Source organism: Scomber japonicus, chromosome 12, assembly GCF_027409825.1.
Source record: "Scomber japonicus isolate fScoJap1 chromosome 12, fScoJap1.pri, whole genome shotgun sequence".
Classification (NCBI taxonomy): domain Eukaryota; kingdom Metazoa; phylum Chordata; class Actinopteri; order Scombriformes; family Scombridae; genus Scomber; species Scomber japonicus.
In genome coordinates this window covers 7,798,032-7,815,920 of record NC_070589.1, presented here as the reverse complement: position 1 = coordinate 7,815,920, position 17,889 = coordinate 7,798,032, and the positions used below count along the sequence as shown (strand labels likewise).

General features: G+C 37.9%; 1 protein-coding gene across 1 annotated transcript in view; it reads right to left on the bottom strand.

Moving 5' to 3' along the window:
- The window catches only part of astn1 (astrotactin 1), a 389,683-nt gene that overhangs the window by 236,888 nt on the left and 134,906 nt on the right, over nucleotides 1-17,889 (bottom strand). The window contains exons 9-11 of the mRNA XM_053329701.1: nucleotides 15,031-15,115; nucleotides 12,063-12,137; nucleotides 6,201-6,338 (exon numbers count right to left, since the gene is read on the bottom strand). Coding sequence (XP_053185676.1) covers nucleotides 6,201-6,338; nucleotides 12,063-12,137; nucleotides 15,031-15,115 — 298 coding nt within the window. The remainder of the gene's footprint in view (nucleotides 1-6,200; nucleotides 6,339-12,062; nucleotides 12,138-15,030; nucleotides 15,116-17,889) is intronic.

Sequence of the window (17,889 nt, the reverse complement as noted above, 5' to 3'; positions counted from 1 at the left end):
ACAGTGACAAATGATTATCAAACGTGGGAGAATGCAGCTCAAAAGCATAGTAAATCAGCAGCTTCCAGAAGGTGTTAACAGTGTTTCCTTGTGGCCCCTAGGGGAAAAGCTGAAGAGCGTTCATCAGATCATGGATCAGAGGGAAATGAGTTATTTACACAGCGTCTTGAAGGAAGCTGCCAAATGAAAATAAAATGTTGAAAAAGAAGAGGGAATTGAAATGTGTAAACATAGAAAAAAAGGGAGAAGACAACCGCAGAGTTGTGCTCAAAACTGCATAAATCTAAAATATGGAGAGAAATAGTACAGTTCTACAGGATGTAACAAAGATGACTGGTGACAAGAGGTCAAAGTACAAAACAGGGTATAAACAATATATCCCAAAACACACTGCATTATTTCCAAGAGCAGGAGGTGGGATTAAAAATGAATACATATTAATCCCTCTTTCCTAGGCCTCAAAAATACAGAGTAAACATTTATTCAAAGATTCGGTCGAGGCAGATGTCAGCCCACTTCTGAGTCTGGTTCTGAGGTTTCTTCCTGTTAAAAGGGAGTTTTTTCTCGCCACTGTTGCTCATGTGGGAATGTTGGGTCTCTTTAAAGTTAAAACCTGAAGAGTTCGGTTTAGAACCTGCTCTATGTGTAAAGTGCCTTGAGATAACTCTGTTGTGATTTGGCGCTATACAAATAAAGATTGATTGATTGATCTTCTTTCAGTGTTATATAAATATAGCAAATCAGAAAAAAATCATCATTGTGTGTCTCTTATTGCAACACATGGGATTATTATTATTGAGACAGTAGCTCACAATACCCTTCCAGTGGCACTGTTATCGCTGGTAGGGCATCCAGAAATTAAGAGATTTAGTTTAATGTATGGTTAAAATTAGGGAACTACAACACCCTGTTACAGTAAGGTCATGGTTTGGGTCAAAGAAAAGATCTTGGTTTGGGTTAAAATGAGTATTTCTTTTAATTTAGTGGCGCTTCCTCATCAGGGTTATAGTAATATAAATGTGTTATAAAGTCAGGGAACTATCAAGGTTTTAAAACAAGTAAACTATGTCAACTGATGGTTGGAAACAGCAAACAAACAGCTGTCCACTGTGTTGAAGTCTCAGGTTTTATTGAGCCATCCTTACACCCAACTTCTTACCTTCTCATTTGTTCAGAACAGTCAAGAGTAATACTTAATACTTCCTTTACACCAGCTTTGTCACCTGAATGTAAACATATGAAACAAATGACTCTCTACATTTTTTTTCAGGAGGACTTTGACATAAGCTTTGACTGTTGAAGCAAACCTTAGTACGACTCAAATCATTTAAAGCCATGTAATATCTGCATGTGATCTATGGCTGCTGTCACTCAAATGGTAAAAATTGATGTAAAATATGTGACGACTGACTGAACTCTGACTACCATTTCCATTAGTCTTGGTGGTTTAAACCAGCTGTGACTTGGACAGTAGTTTTAATTAGTCACACACAGAGTAGCCTCAGATATGAATATCTCTACACATCTCTCTCACACTCTAAAGTCATTAGCAATAAACTGGTGACTTCTGCTCTGCAACAAGCACACATACACTTATCTTTTTCTAGGTTATGTTTTTATGTATTCTCTGACTTTTTTTTCACTGAAGTTCAGCACAGTCAGAAGTCAAATGGCTACAATATATTTTTTTAAATCACTGTGTGAGATACGAATAAATCAAAAACACTTCCCTTAATATAATGAGTTCAAAACTATTCAGGCAAAGTCTCATTTTGCAGCTGAACTTCAGTTTCTGTTTCCCCTTTCACCCTTTCAAATCTCCCCCAGTTTTGCAAATATAATACTAACATGAATATAATGTCATGTCCAATCAGTCCAATCCAAACTGTCAGTCATTTGACATAAACCTTGTTCTTAAACCCACTTTCTATTACAAGTATCATGGCATGTAATGAAAGTGTGATATTTCTCAGTTCTTTATGGCACTTGGAATAAAATGCTATTCCTGTTTCTGTTTCCACAATGCAATTAATTATGTCTTATTATATGCATCATCACATACTGTATACCTGCATCAACACTGATCATCTTAATGGTTTTGCTCTTGTTAACTTGATTATAATAATCAGTATAAACAGCACATAATTAATCATATGATAACTACCATGGTGATCAATGGCTTTTATTGATCAGTACAGCCAATGATTGTGTGTGTGTAGAGATTAAAGGGTCCAGAAACTATGATCTGTGAATATAATTTTCCACTACACACCTTCATACACAAGATACATGAGGTGATATATTATTTTGATGAATTAGAATTTTTTTGGGTCATAATATATTAAATTCTGATGGTCTAAAAAGAGTTTATCTGCATTTTACTCTCTTTGGTTGTTGGTTAATTAACTCAGCATAAATTACAAGCATAATTACCACCTCCTGTGATGCAACGTGGATCATTAAAACTTTGACCTGATGTTGGCGATAATTCCAATATTAGACATTTCACTCAAAACCACAAATGTCAACCTCACTGTGGAACAAGTGGAAAAGCGATGGGATCACCAAAGTCATTCGGGTTTTATTATCTGGGAACCATGAATATCTTTTTAAAATGCTGTAACCAATCCATCTAATAGATGTTGAGGTATTTCATTGGAGAAGTGATAAGGCTGGGTATCAGTACTTGCCTTTCAGTGCCTTTAAGGTATTGACTGAAATAAACCGATACCAATTAGTATTGAAATGTCTCCCGTCAAATGATACCTGCAACCGATCCATTTTGCACCCAGAGCTAGAAAATATGACTATTTGTATGGACTTGCTCACAGCCAATAAACACAAGCATTCCATGATTTAATGCGACATTGGATTGGCCCACTGTCACAGCAGCTACAACCCGTCTGTGGTGGTGATGTTTTGAACTGCTAGTTGTGCTCAATGAAAAGTCAGGAGATCACTGAAGTCATTAGGATTCACCATCTTGTCACCATGGTTACCTGTATCAAATGTCATGGCAACAAGAAAAGTCAGGGGATCACCAAAGTGTTAAGGATTCATCTTCTGAGGACCATGACTGTTGATACCAAATTCCATGTCAATCCATCTGATATTGTACATCTGATCTGATACATGTCAAACTAACAAGTGATGGGTACAGGAAAACTGATGCAATATTAAGTGGCTGTACAAAATGACATTAAATACTCATTCCAACCAGCAAAAGTTATGAATAACCACACTGCACAAGTTTAGAATTGTCAACACACATAACACAACACACATAATGATATTCATTTGAGCAAGACTAATATTACCTGACATGATTTTCACAGGGCAAACAACCATTGGCAAATTAAGGCAGGATCTGACACAGTTGTGCACACTAGGTTGTTGACAACTCATATATCCAGCATATACTAAAAGAAAATTCTCACCACTAATTATAATAGCCTACCTCTTCTACTTCAACTAATCCTGTTCACACAGATTTTATGCAACAACATAATACTGTCAGAACAGCTGTAGTCACACTAACTCTCCAGGTGACTCATAATGCTGTTGGCCACAATGCAAACTTGGTTCAGAAGAGTGTATAGGTTTGTCCTCCCCAAGGTTACAATAACTTTGCAAGACACCCAAATAATTTGACTAATTCAGACAGTTTATTTTTGCACAGAATGATGAATGAGGATTTTGTATCCCTTCACTTACAATGCAATCACAGCCAATATGGACAGACCAATAACACTTTCAATGCAGATAGACTGTTTCTACGACTCAGACTGAGGTGTTTGTTTGATGGGTATAAACAATTTCTAGTCTTACTTGTCAGAAATTTGTCCATTACACTTAATTTTGCTGGCCAAAACATCTTCCCAGCCAGAGGCTTGATAACTTTTCTGGCACAGCGATGTTCTTACTTGTTTACTGTCCTGAAATAAAAGAGATTTGTTCAACTTTAGTTCTACTTTGCATTTTTTACATGGTTACACATGATTGCCTTGCAGTACCTCTACGCCTCCTCCCCAAGGGGCCCCAACCAGCCCGACAGTCAAAGAACCACTGCATCAAACCAAGAGAAAAACTGTGTCCCAGTTCCATGCGACATATCCCTTTCCTATCCACACTTCCTTTGTGGATTGCCTTAGGAGAATAGTGTCCATCATGAGCACACACAAGATCAGTTGTTCTTCAGTATGAGTACTGACTATTTTGAGTACTGTACATATTCCAGAGTGAACACGCTACGAAGCATAATATTTGGATTAGTATGTAGTATGGCATTGGTACATGGCATAACACTATAGCAGCCAGCAGAATACACTGGGAGCCCTCAACTCAAACTGGAATTTTGAGTTGAGGGTAACACTAAGCAGTCACTGCACTGAAAAGAGAAAAGTCCTTTCAGGCGTATTATTATCTGTCCACTTGCTATGATGATGTACAGTAAAGACAGACAAGCAGTATGTCCATTTTCAAGCGCTACCTGCTGCAGCAGACCAAAGGGGTTGCCCTCATGTAGGTGTACTGCCCTCAGGTCTAGTGCTGCTAGCATGTATATGTTTTGCATGTTACATTAAGGATAGCACCTTAAGCATTACACGTACACTTTACATTTCACTGCATGTTTGTTCTATTTTCAGCTCAGAGAAAGTGTATTCATCAAGCTAGTAGCACTAGACCTGAGGGCGGACAAGTCTGCATTTTCCTTACATGCCGCTCCCTTGGCAAGTTGAGTGAGGTATGTAATATTTCTGCTTTGAGTGGTCAAAGACAAGAAAAGTGCTATGTAAGTAAAGTCCATTTACCAATTGGTTTAAATGGTCATGGAAATTGCACAGTGTAAAAATGTTAAAATGCAATGTTATTCAATGTTGCTTCATCATCATATCTGTGCCAGAAAAATTACACATGCTAATTGAGCTGGTTGTTTTCAATACATATGTAATTGTGTACAACTTCATTCATTTGTCTTAGGGAAAGGTTTCATGATCAGCAATTTTAAAATAAACATCTGTCTGTAAACATATGGTCTCATCCATGTTTATATTGGATTAGCATGTTAGGCTAACAATTTATGAGCTGTGTGACCTACATCCGTGCCATGTTGTCTTTGAGAGCACACAATTTTGGGGCTGTTACTTTCAGTCCCACTGAGAGTGAGCTGCACTCTGGGATCCACTGTAAACACCCCCTGAGGACATAATAGAAGCTGTTCATGTCAATTTTTTTGAAAGCGCAACGACCAATGGGAAAACTAAAACACTAGGCCAGTCGCACCAGTGATGTAACTTCATCACTCAATCAGTCAGCCAGTGACAGACGTTCAAGGTTATAGGGCTGGTCTGTGGTTGCTTCAGCCAAAAAGTTCATGTTGATCCTTGCAACACTATTTTAAATTGCTGTTGCCAGCCCCAACTGTAGCAACTAATGTACCCCCACTAATGTCAGATGCACCTTGAGTGATTTTGTTCTAAGACTGTTCTGAGACTGTTCTGTTGTGTCACTGTTGTCAGCCGAGTCCACTTTACAACTGCAGAATTGTTTTGACTCAGTTACGGCCCCCTGTCTGCAGCCCAGACAAAATACACAGTAATTTCACACAAAGCAGCTTTTCTTTGGAGATGTGAATCCTTTAACAATTAATAAGCTTTTATGGCTTTCAATTGGCTAGTAGTTTTTTTCTTCTTCTTTTTTTGTTCTTCTTTGTAATCGATTGTGTATTAGATCTTAGAGTTTTATTACCCTTTGAATCATGACCACTAAGGCCTCCCATCACTATCAACCTCTCTGGGCTGCATAAGACTTGCTACAACAATAGTAAATAAAAGAAAAATGCTGATTAGATAGGAATATAAAACAGTAAGACATTCACAGAGTAACAAATACATTTTGGGGGATGCCAGATGAAAAAAGATGGTCATGGAGAATATTTATCAAAAAGCCAATATCTATTTTTGTGTTATGAAGCTTCATCAGAAACAATAAAAAACCCAAGTGGAAAGAAACTCCTGGTAATACTTTAGTACAGCAATGAAAATAAATGTGCTCTTCTAAAGTTTGGTGCAATGGTCAGCAAAATCCTACCTTTTGTCACTGCCTTATGCCTTATAGGACCTTTTATTTCTTTAGTAGGAGCTTCTATTGTCATGTATCTGTAACATCACACTAGCAGAGCAATAAAAAACATCTCTCACCGTACGTCCACAGCATCCTCCATGACTGTCATATCGGTCTTGCACTTGGCCGAAGGGTTAATGGCGAGCTCGGCAGGGGGGATGACGAAGCTTTTACTCAACGGCAGCCACATTCCTTCCCCCAAGGTGTATGTGAATCTGCAGAGGATGAGAAGGGTATGTATGACAAGTAAGGTTAAGTGTTTTTTTTGTTTTGCAAATGTCAGAAAATGGCAGGAAAACATTTGGAAACAAGAGCAAGTGAGTTGAATGAAAACCAAAAATCGAGATGTACTCGTCAACAGAATTTTTATCCTTGAAGACGGTGAGATATTGATGAGACAAAACAGAAACAAAACTTGTGCTGAAGGTGCTTTTAGACAGTGAATGTTTACTGCCGTATCAACAGTGACATGAATGCGAGACGTACCACCACCACCATGGCTACTGCTCACCTCTGATCCTACTGCTACCCTGAACCATACACCACAGGCTGCTGCTATCCAACTTCTACATTTAATCAAGCACTAAATAGTGTGGGATGTTACTTAAAAGAGGAACTGTGCCAAAGGTGCTTTTAGACAGTGAGTGTTTACTGCTGTATCAACAGTGACATGAATGTGAGCATTTGAATGAGCATCAGAGACATACTGTACCACCACCAAGGCAAGCCAGGCACCACTAGCAAGTAAATAGTTTGGGTTGTAGCTTAAAAGATGAAATGGTTTGCATTATGACATAATTAATAGCCTACAGCTAGTTTTGTTAATTGATACCATTAATATTGTTTAATGCTCCAGACAGGTTAATCAGACTTTGAAGCTGACCATCTCTCTTCATTGATCTGTTTGTTCACAGCTGTATAATTCAGGTAACTCCTGTAACTTCTTTAGTCAGGTTAAATGGGATGAGCAGATGAGTAAATTTAACAGCTGCTAGCACCTAGCCAGAGAGTGAATAGAGGTCTGACCTGGACTAGTGTAAAGTAGTATGTTAGAATTGGCCAGTCGACCTTTTTTCCAGGTGTTTAAGTTATTGGTCCCACCCCAAGACTCATCTGACTAATTGATGAAGTAAACGTTCTAACATGACTCATGGTGCTGCAATCAATAATCAACTGATGTGGACCAGGGCAAATTAACTATAAGTGTAAAAAATGCCCTTAGACACCAGTAAAATTAGTCTTGTATTGTTTTGCTGTAGTTTCTGTGGTCATGGAAACAAGCTGAAAAAAATAACTACCAACTTTAACAGCAGTAGCAATAAACTGAGAGTGGCAACTACTTTCCCTCTCCTTGCACCAACTACCTGACTATTATCATGTTCACGTTGGACATAACGGAGGCAGTGATTGCAACTGCTGGTTGTCTGAAAGCACTTTAAACTTCCATCGAAAAATAAACTGAAAAGGAATACGAGTACATAATCATTGACAAAACATCTATATAATTTGGCTTATAAATATAGATGTGCTCAGTTTTACTCAGTAAGTATAAGTAAGTAAATAAGACTGGAAGCAATTTGCTTAAGTTTGACAAAAACTTTCAATCTTGACTAAAACTAGACTAAAATGTTTGCAAAAGGTTTGTCAACTAATGTATTGATGATTCAAAAAAGACAGATATGTCAAAATGTTTACAATACAATAAAGAGCTACTTTATTAGTTTTAATGACATTCACAACAATAAGGATGGAATTTACTCAAATGTTTGTTCAAAATTTTGATCTTGGTATTAAAACCAAGGCTATATCTATAAATAGCTGACAAAATAAACACTATTGATTAAGCTGATCTGGATCAGTATCAGGAATCTCAGACTTAATAGCACCCTTACAGTATCCCTAGTATGAAGCTCTAAATAGGGTTATTTTCCCAGACAGTAGAAAGCCAAAAGAGACACAAATTCTCATAAAACTCAGCTAAATGTGTAAAATGTATGTTTAAGTTAACACCTCATCAAGGTCTTGTCCTCCCAGTGTGCGAGAACAACCAGCATGTGACGTAAAAGCAACAAACTTTTCAAAGATGAATGTTTTCACTGCATCAGTGATTCAGAATAATGGCATCAAGTGGGTTGGAGGTTATTTATTTTACCTTTCAGCAAAGTTATTCCTTTTACATAACTCTTTCTTGAGCAGAGGGACACTGTGTGCTAATGGACGCAATGCATACCAAATAAGAAACCCTGACAAAAAAAAGAGCCGATAGCAGTGTCCCCTGAGACAAAACCGCGCTATAAATCTGTAAACAACAGATGTCTGGAACCAGGGCTTTAAAACAATTCTTTATTTGTGAGTCAATGCATATCATCAATCTTTAAACACTCTGCAGATGAAATGTAATCCTGGATACAACTTTAAGTTAAACAGTGCACGCTGATTAACATCAAATGCATTATTAGAGGGGATGAATTATGCATGTGAACTTGTAGCACAAAAGAGAGGGAACTTGTTGATTAAATGGTTAACAACCACTTTTATGCAGACTAAACATATTTTCTTATTCACAATTGTTCAATTTGCATTCAATAAAATGCTAACTAAGCATAAGGAACGGGCGCTAGATCGCGAGCACTGCATTCATTACCAGTCGTTTTAAGAACAGAATGATTAAACCACTGCCGAAATGGAACACTTAATTACATCCACCCAATTACTCCTCTTGTTTCAAAGTGGAGTTTTCTGTGGATCAAAGTGCCATTGTTCTTCCATTTACTGTAAAACACTGACTTGTAGCAAGTTATAATAAAGTGGTGAGTCTATTTAAATGGTTATATGTCCACATTGTTTTTCAGGAAGTTGTTGCCACCTCTCTCTTCAGCCTTTTCACCATCTCTTATGGGATTGTGTATAGCAGGAGAACTGAAATTCCCTGTGACGTATATGGGTGACCACAGGACAAATTAGCAGCCAATTAACAAGCACAGCTTTATAATGGACAACTAGGGACTCATATGCTGCTATATGACTTATTTGGTTCACCTTATGAGAAACTGGAGGTGGAAAACACTAAGGGATCCCCGGAGAAAACAGTTGTTGAGTGGAAAACATGTTTGCAGTCCTTAGAGAATCTCCTGGCTGTTAATACTGTGCGAATGGCAAACAGTGTTTGAATGCTGACTCTCAGTGTTTATCTCCTGTGACGCAGGAGGATTTTGTATGCATCCTCGAGTTTGTTTTGTTTCGCTTTTTATTCTCCATACCACTGTGATTCTAATTGCCTCATTTGCCTCTGTGTTTAATGGTAATATCTGCTTAAGCAAACAAGATGACGGCTGCACGGCTCTCATAGCACTCGCTGGTATTCAAGGTCTTTTTCATGCGTCTGAAATCGACGGGGATTGTTTGGTGAAGCTCAAAGCTGGAGACTGAAACGTTAAATTGGGATGGATGGCTGGGTGGGAGCAGTTTGAGGACAAAGAGGTTTTAAACTGCACGGCTGGACGGAATGAAAAGGAAAAGGCTTCTTGCAGACAGCACACTAGTAAGAGAGAGCGATGTATCAAAGCACTTCCTAGAGATATTAGAATGGTGCCAGCCTCCTCCGTCTGTTCCCAACTTAAAGACATGCTAAGAGCAATGAGAGTGAAGCGCATAAACTGTATGAGCTTCGCTGTTATTAGAAGCAGTGGAACAAACAGTCTCTGGCTGTCTTTTCAACTATACTGTCATGGCAGGAGTAAGGAACTTTAATAAAGTCGGTAGCACATCCTCTATTAGATTCTGCCTTTTTTAAGTCAGGGAGTGAAACAAGACAACATTGTTAGGTATGTCTGCCACAGACAAGTGCTCTACTACTTTTTCTTTAGTGAAATGGCACCTGGTGAATATAGAGAAGAGGTGTTCTGTTGACAATATGTTCTATTCAGTGCAGTTTAATGTTATGAAACCCTGGGCGAAAAGGCTGATGAAGATGTTAAACTAAATTGAAATCTATTCTGAGATGTCTTATTTATTACTTTTATTTGCCACTTGGGAGCAGAGAACTAGTGTTGTGGTGAATGTGTTAAACAGTTGTTTTTGCTATTAACTGTGGCTTCACCTAAGTTGAAGTTGTATTTCTGGCCTCCTGACATCCGCGATATTCATGTTCCATTTTAGCTCAGTTTTGTTCTCCACCCATTCCTGAGAACAATACTGTGTCTGGCTCTTTAGCTGCTTAATGTTCAACTATAGGCATTGTTTCATTGTGTTTGAGCAATTGAGCTATGCTGAAAGCACTGAAGTCGAGCTGGCTTTCTACCTGCTGTAGGTGTGCTTTTGGGATGTGAAAGGTTAACACATTAACCATAACTAGGGTTCTGTGATATGATGATATGTATTGTCTAAGAAGAGAAAATAATCAGCTCTAACTTGTTGTAAATCACACTTGCTAAGGCAGTATTTTTCATCATTTGGACCAACTATTCATTCATTGAATTAAAATGTGCTACTGTATATCGGGATAGGTATATTTATCAGGATAAATTCTGACCTATGTCAGAATATGAGATTTTGGTCATATTGCCCAGCCCTAATCATAATAATTCTATAAGTTGATAATATGACATGTGTTGTGTCTATTTCTTGTTGTGCTATCCCCAAGAGGCCAAAAAATATTAAATCCTCAGTAGGAATGAATGGGCTTTACCACAAGGTTTACCACAGACAAGGTAGGCATTGAGAGATTTGTTGAGAGCAAGAAAAAAAAATCATCTTTTGAAGTAATACTGAAGATAAATGCAGTGAGAGATGACAAATGTAATGTTAACACATAAATGAACTTATATATTAAAGTGCATCTTTGAATTCTGCTAGAAACTAGAAATTAAACAGCCTTCCAAACATATTTTGGTTTTGGCTATCCTTGTGACTATTCTCTCCACAAAACAGTAGGTCAGCCAGTGTGTCCTTTTTTTTTCTTGGGACCACAGTTACCAGGGTAAACAAACGAAAATAAATACACTTTTATTTTATTTCTGGACGGTTGAGGAGAAGGACCGCAGAATTCCATTAAACTGACCTTTCCGTTCCAAACAAGCCAGTTGTGCATATTTGTGTGTTGTTGAAAAAAACAAAGATAAATACTAGTTTTAAGATAATATGCCAAGAAGAATTTGTGTGATTATGTGTGCAGGAAAAAAAATACAATACTTAAAGTGGGGGACTGAAACAACACTAGATGTTTGTTATGATACTGCAGAAGCCAATGAAAGGTTACTGTGATCAGACGATCCCTAAAATAAGTAAGGCAGGTTATTAGTGTACATGTGTTTGTCTGCCTTGCTTGCCTACTCCTATCAGTCTTAGACATACAATATACAGTAGCTCTTTGATTGCCTTCAGATTTGATTCCCAACATCAAAAAACAAACTGAGAACCTGAGCTGAGGGGAAATGAAGTGTATCTGCTTTTCCAAGTTGAGAATCTAATCTCTCATTCTATTACATAGTACCTTTACTTACATAGTACCTTTAGTTTAGGAAGTGGAACGGTCATTCACATAGATGTCGGCTTGATCCCTGGCACTTCTAGTCAGCATGTCAATGTGTCCTTGGGGAAGATACTTACAGGAACCCCAAATTGCTCCTGATGGCTGCACTAATGGTGTATAAATGTGTGTGAATGGGTGAATGTGAAATTTAAGTGTAAAAGCACTTTGAGTGGTCAAAAGACTAGAATAGCAGTATAGTACAGTCCATTTACCATTTACCTTAAAACTGACTGTCGCACTTACAGAAGGCATGCTGCACTAAGAGCTGTTCAATCCCCTTTAATCATGAGGGAGAGCCAATCAAAGCTAGCGTCTCAGAAATATGACAAGTTATTTGACTGTACAGTGTTTTGTGCAGCTTTCATTGTGCAGCGTCATGAAAAACAAAGTTTTGTGAAGTTCGTCTTACCTGAAAATGCGATCAGAGGGTTGTTCTCCCATCACAAGATCAAAACCGCGCTGGAAGATGGTGTAAGGCCAGGGACTATCATGAAAAAGCAGTAGATCAGAGGAAGAGACAAAAAAAGAGGAGAGAGAATAAAACTGTAGGTTAAAAGCAAAGCGAGAGAAGCATTAAATTTTTCAGTGTACCCATCCTCCTAATCTAAAACCCCCTAAAATCAAAAGCCATGTTTCAGTGTCTAACTTCGAGTCATTCCCGCCTTTCAAAGCGCCACAAATCACACGCCGCATTACGATGTGTGCTGTGTGTAAACATGCTGATTGAAAAATGTGTTCTCTTGCAGCTGACACGCAATGTGACTTTGGCTCATATCTGTTTACCAGGGGATGGGGATAAGAGAGGATGACAGCATGAGACAGAACGGGAGAAGAGAAAAGAGACAAGGAGAAAGAGGGAGAGACTGAGAGACGACGACGAGAAAGAGAGACAAATAGTGAGGAGTGGAGAGAAAGAGAGAGAGGGAGAGGAAACAGCGGAGGGGGCGAGACAGACGCCAAGAGGCAGAAGTGACAGAGGGAGAATGATGGAGATTAATGGGGAGTGGCAGCTCTGGGACTAAACAGTCTGCAAAGTGAGAGTGTAAGGAGGAGAAGTGACAGGGGCCCGATGTCATTCCGAACAAACTCCTGCACTACTGTAAGCAAGAAAAAAGAACATCGAGGAAGAGAGGAGCGGCTCCCCATGCCACAGGCTGTGTTCATTAAACATTTAAGTCACCCCTGGGATGCCCACTCCTTCACACTGTGACAGGGACACCAGGAGAGCACCGGGGGAAATAAGAGGTGCACAGTTGGTTGCGCTAAAGGGGGGGAAATACAGGAGTCCCAAAAAATGTCGACCGAAAAAAAGAAATCACATTCTGAACATGCAAAGAAGCTGGCAGAGGGTAGAGTCCTGTTCTGTCTGGTTTAATCCACAAGGAGATGTATAGTTATAGACATTGGCACACCTTCAATGTATGCCAAATAGCTTTAAAGTGGAAGTAAGCTCAGTGTCAGTCTGTCACATAAACAACGACGTATTTTGCTGATGGTGCATGATGACAAAATGTGTGCATCAGCATATCTAATTACGTGATTACTTGCAACTCTGATTCACTTTATGACATAAATAGCCACGATAAACAATGTAATTGCCGCAAGAGAAATCTATGGAGCCTGGGGGTGTGCTATTTTAATAATTATACTCTTTAGCAGTGTTTAACTAGCATCAATTAATAAGCTAATGCATTTTACAAAAGCTGTTATAAATTCATTAATACAACTTGCATTTAAAGGATGCTTTTAATAACTTGAAATCACAATCTTAAAACTTTAAATGTTTTTTTGTTATTCCACTTACTTTTGTGTGTCTCTATGTTGTGTATGTTATGTACATAAAGATTATTGTATGAAAGGTTGGTGTTATATATTTGCATATGTGTTTGAGTTGGACTTGCTCGAAAATGACCTGAAACAACCTAAACTAAACTAAAAGTCCAACCCTAACCCTAACCCTGTAACTCTTTATACAATGTTAATGTATAATACTATGGAAAAATATGTTATAGTTGAGAAATCTATATCATCATATTACCAAACCTTGGCACACACACTGATTAGTCCAGGGCCTAATAGGAACAACTCAATTACAATGCATGTTCTTGCAGTGTGCATCTGGTCAAATTTGGCAGAAGAAGGCGGTCAAACAGATAACCCAATAACAAATTTTAAACACATCAGAACGATGCACCAGAATGACCGTTCCAGATATTTTTGGTATGCGGGCTCCCAGTGTGAACTGTCCTTTAGGTGAACACTATTTTTTCTGATGTGAAAGCACCCCTACACGTACACCCTGAGTGGTCACCCAGTGGTTGGCACTGTGGCAGCAGAGTTAGCCAAATGTCAAGGACTTTTTCACAAGCACATATGACCCCAATTAAGCGTTTAATATGACTTCCTGGGATGGAGTCTGAAACAGCATTTTTCAAAGCCAAAAGATATCAAGTCATCACTCAGAGTCATTATTGTAATATAGAAGAAGTGGCCTTGCACCTAAAGAGATGAGCGGACCAAAAAGCTTGATAATGCAAGCCCAACTTTACTGACTCATCATTTGCAGACACAATTTATTGATAGAGTTAAGATTTATATAACTGTCTTTTTAGGTTTATTACATTAAGTCTTATTGTTTTGGGAAATCTCTACTGATTTATACATAAATATCAGTTTAATAGTCACTGGGACGCTGTGGTTCTGAGAGGCTTTTTCAAGTCAACAAGAAATAACTTTCTGATTATGTCATAGCGATGCCCTGAAGGTTTGTTTTTTTAATAGTAGGCATAGAAGTGCAGATTTATAGAAAAAGCTCTCTTTACAAAGTGGAGCTATGAAGTTTGAAAGATTTTGTTCAGGCCCAGTGAGTCTAACGAAAAGATCCTAGTATTGCATCATGGGAATTGTAGGATTAAGGACATTTGGAGCTTAACCCATAGTAGGGATCATCACTCTTGTTTTGGTAATAACTTTTAGTCAATTAAATGAAAATATAACATTGCATGACATACACAATTTATTTATCCCTATGTGTTTTGTATATCGAATTAATATCTGTAATTCTATTTTATACTACCGATTCAATTACTCACAGTCTTTTGAAAATAATCTATAACAATCTGTTGAGAACTATCTACAACTATCTGTATTTTATGTATATGAATAACCAGCAGTCACGATGCTGTGTAGTTCAAAACTAATCAGAATAATAATTATCATTGGCAGCATTGCATTTCTTATGGTTTGATCTTTCCATGTAAATGAATTGCCTTGTTTGATGTGCAGGATGATTCCTTTGTTATAAATTATTTCCCAGTAATTTTTAGACTGATAATGAGCAATCATAAAACCACGATGAGGCAATTATCATAACTTACCCTTGATTGGGCCCCCACTCACTGCGGATGCAGAGGTGTTTGTGGACCGGGTCCTTCATGTAACCGTCGAGGCAAAGACATTCTCCTGCACACAGAAAGGCAGCGATTCAATCATGCGTTCATTATCGTCAAGCCTCTTCCAATTCATTGGAGGATCCCTTTGCTCATCCTCTTCAGTTTACTCCATGAGATCTATCCCTAAAATGATCCTCTTCAGGCAGCTGGAGCACTTTTAATCATCTCTTATTTGTAATGCTGTAGTCAAGTTTTTCCAGCTATTTGAACCATAATATTTTCATCCACATTTCTCAGTAAAATCTCACAAAGTTTTCCAGCAGGAGCGCTTTTAATCTACACTTTTACACAAAAGAGTACAATGCAGTTGCTCTAAAAATAGCAATGACCAATGGCACCTAATGAAAGCCATGGTGCGCCCCACTGTGAATCATGCTAGTGGATGGGTTTTCTGACAGGTTTGATAAGGACACAATGTACTTCACACTGGCTATTACGCAGAAACCTTGAAGTATGACAGACTTTATTATATTCTTGAGGTGAAAATTAACACTGTTATTCTGAATGCTCATGACCCTAAAGCAATATCACAAAATATGTAATATAATTCATTTTGCAGAATAGTGTATTGATTTTTTTATGTTTGCAACAATCTAAACCAAGGAACTCTTCCAATACTCACATACACACATCATAAACCTAACACTAAACAACTAGCATATTTCAATTATAACAATGCTCACAGCTTGACTCAATTTACCAGGTTTCTCTGCTTCAGTGCACTCACAATGCTTCTAACATACTGACAGCAAATACACAGTACACACCTGATGACACTTATTATTTAGGTTGTAATTTATTGTTTCTATGTATTGTACTGTTTTTTTCATGGTGTGAATTTGGTTGCAAATCTAATTGCCCCTCAGGGACAATAAAGACTTTCTAAACTAATCTAATCTAAAGTCCTTATTATTATACTTTATACATGAATTTTTGCGCTCTGACCAAAGTCAATTAATTTCAGTAGAATCCAATATAATTAGTTAATTTGCTTGCAGAGGCAAATTATATCCACACAGTTTTTTGTGGAATTAAACTTTGTTAAACTTATAAATGTGTGCTGTTGACAGTGCTAATATTATAGAGCATTTAATTGAGAAATGGACTGGAATTTGTAGTTATTTTGTTTAAACCACTACTATATTAAAAATAGTTGATTATCTTAAATTAGCCCATTTTTTCAATCAGATACTAAACTTCTACTAAATTTCCTTTGGGAGAATAAAGTTAATAGTATCTCAATAGAAAAATAAAACATAACTGAGTAAGAATGTCCGCAAAAAAGGTAGAGGGCATGAACTTTGTCTAACATTCTGTAAGTTCAGTTTCACTTTATATCTGGAAGCAATATTAACAGGCAGCATGAATGCCCAAAAAAAAAAAAGAAAAAAAGAGAGGAAGACAAAGAAGAAAAAAAGTGTGTTAAAAATGTGTTGTCTTTGCAGGTATCCTGAGTTGTTCAGGAAAGTACAGAGACAATACAGAGACAGGAGCAGAAAGGAAAGAGTTGGAAGAAAGTCAGAGAAAGTGGATTATCTGGCAAGTTTAGAAATCAGTCTGTCTGAGCTGTCACACACAAAGCTGCTGCTTGTTTTGTTGTTGCTTGTGGCCAAAAGGCATAAACTGAAAAAACAGTGCAGCGAGCCCAGAACTCCCTTCACTGCTGTATCTAAATGCATCCTACCTCCTTCTGTTGAACACTGATACTTTACATAGAAAAGAGCTTCAGTTCTCAATTCCTAACTACTAAAATGACTGATATTTTCAATTAATGAGATCCACTGTGCACCCCTTTGATGATATCATGTGTTTTAATCACAAGTATAACTATCCATTTATTTTGCCTAGTCTTCTTAGTTCCTGAAATGTAATGGAAGTAAATAATGATATTAACTCTGAATCATTACTCCAAATATCTAAATTGAATAGGTTCAGTCTATATTAATGTTTTAGACAGTTATCTGGTCTCATTGATTGAATAGCATCTCTTACCTAAATAGGAGGTGATTAGATCAGTGATTAGTCAAATGAATAGACCCATTATTTACCCAAGCAACACCTTGGGAATGCCTCTTCCCCAAATCTACTAATAACACAGGCCTGAGGCAACATTTGGGGGCAAGTACCAATAGTATATCTCATCTGTTATGCCTACAGATGGAGGCACTGTTATCATGTTTCTCAACTGTGATGTTCAGGATTCTATGTGGGATTACTTGATATGATCTGCTGATATTAGTTTGATCACTTTAAAGAAAGAGAAACTGGACTCTGAAAGGTCCAATCCCCCACAAATGGGACTAGAACAATTCACTGGTGGAGTGATGTGGATGCTCCACATAGATTCCTCCTGATAAGTGAAACCTTTTAGCAAAGAACACTGAAGCATCAGCTTTTTGGTCTGCTGTCAGCTCCCAAGAGAAATGTCGGCCTTGACTTTGCTCACTGTGATTGATGGGGCTTCACCTTTGGTTTAGATGGTTACTCAGGGGTAACATGTATAACATGCTTTGCTCATGCTCAATAGGAGGCAAGTGAAGGGCACAGGCCCTGGGTTTTTATACACCACTCTTAATGGAAAAGGTCAACTGTCAGTACCTGCCAGGCTAAAGCAAATCATATTCACTGAATTTCCCTGTTCATGTTACCTGAATCAAAAGGGATTGACTAGAGAGAGCAGTTTGTGGTTTTGATTCTGTATGTATTTGATAGTATATCTGTATTCATGAGTTGTGCTATGTGCTCTTGAGTTGAGTTGAGGCTCAAGAGGGTTGAGACAGAGTC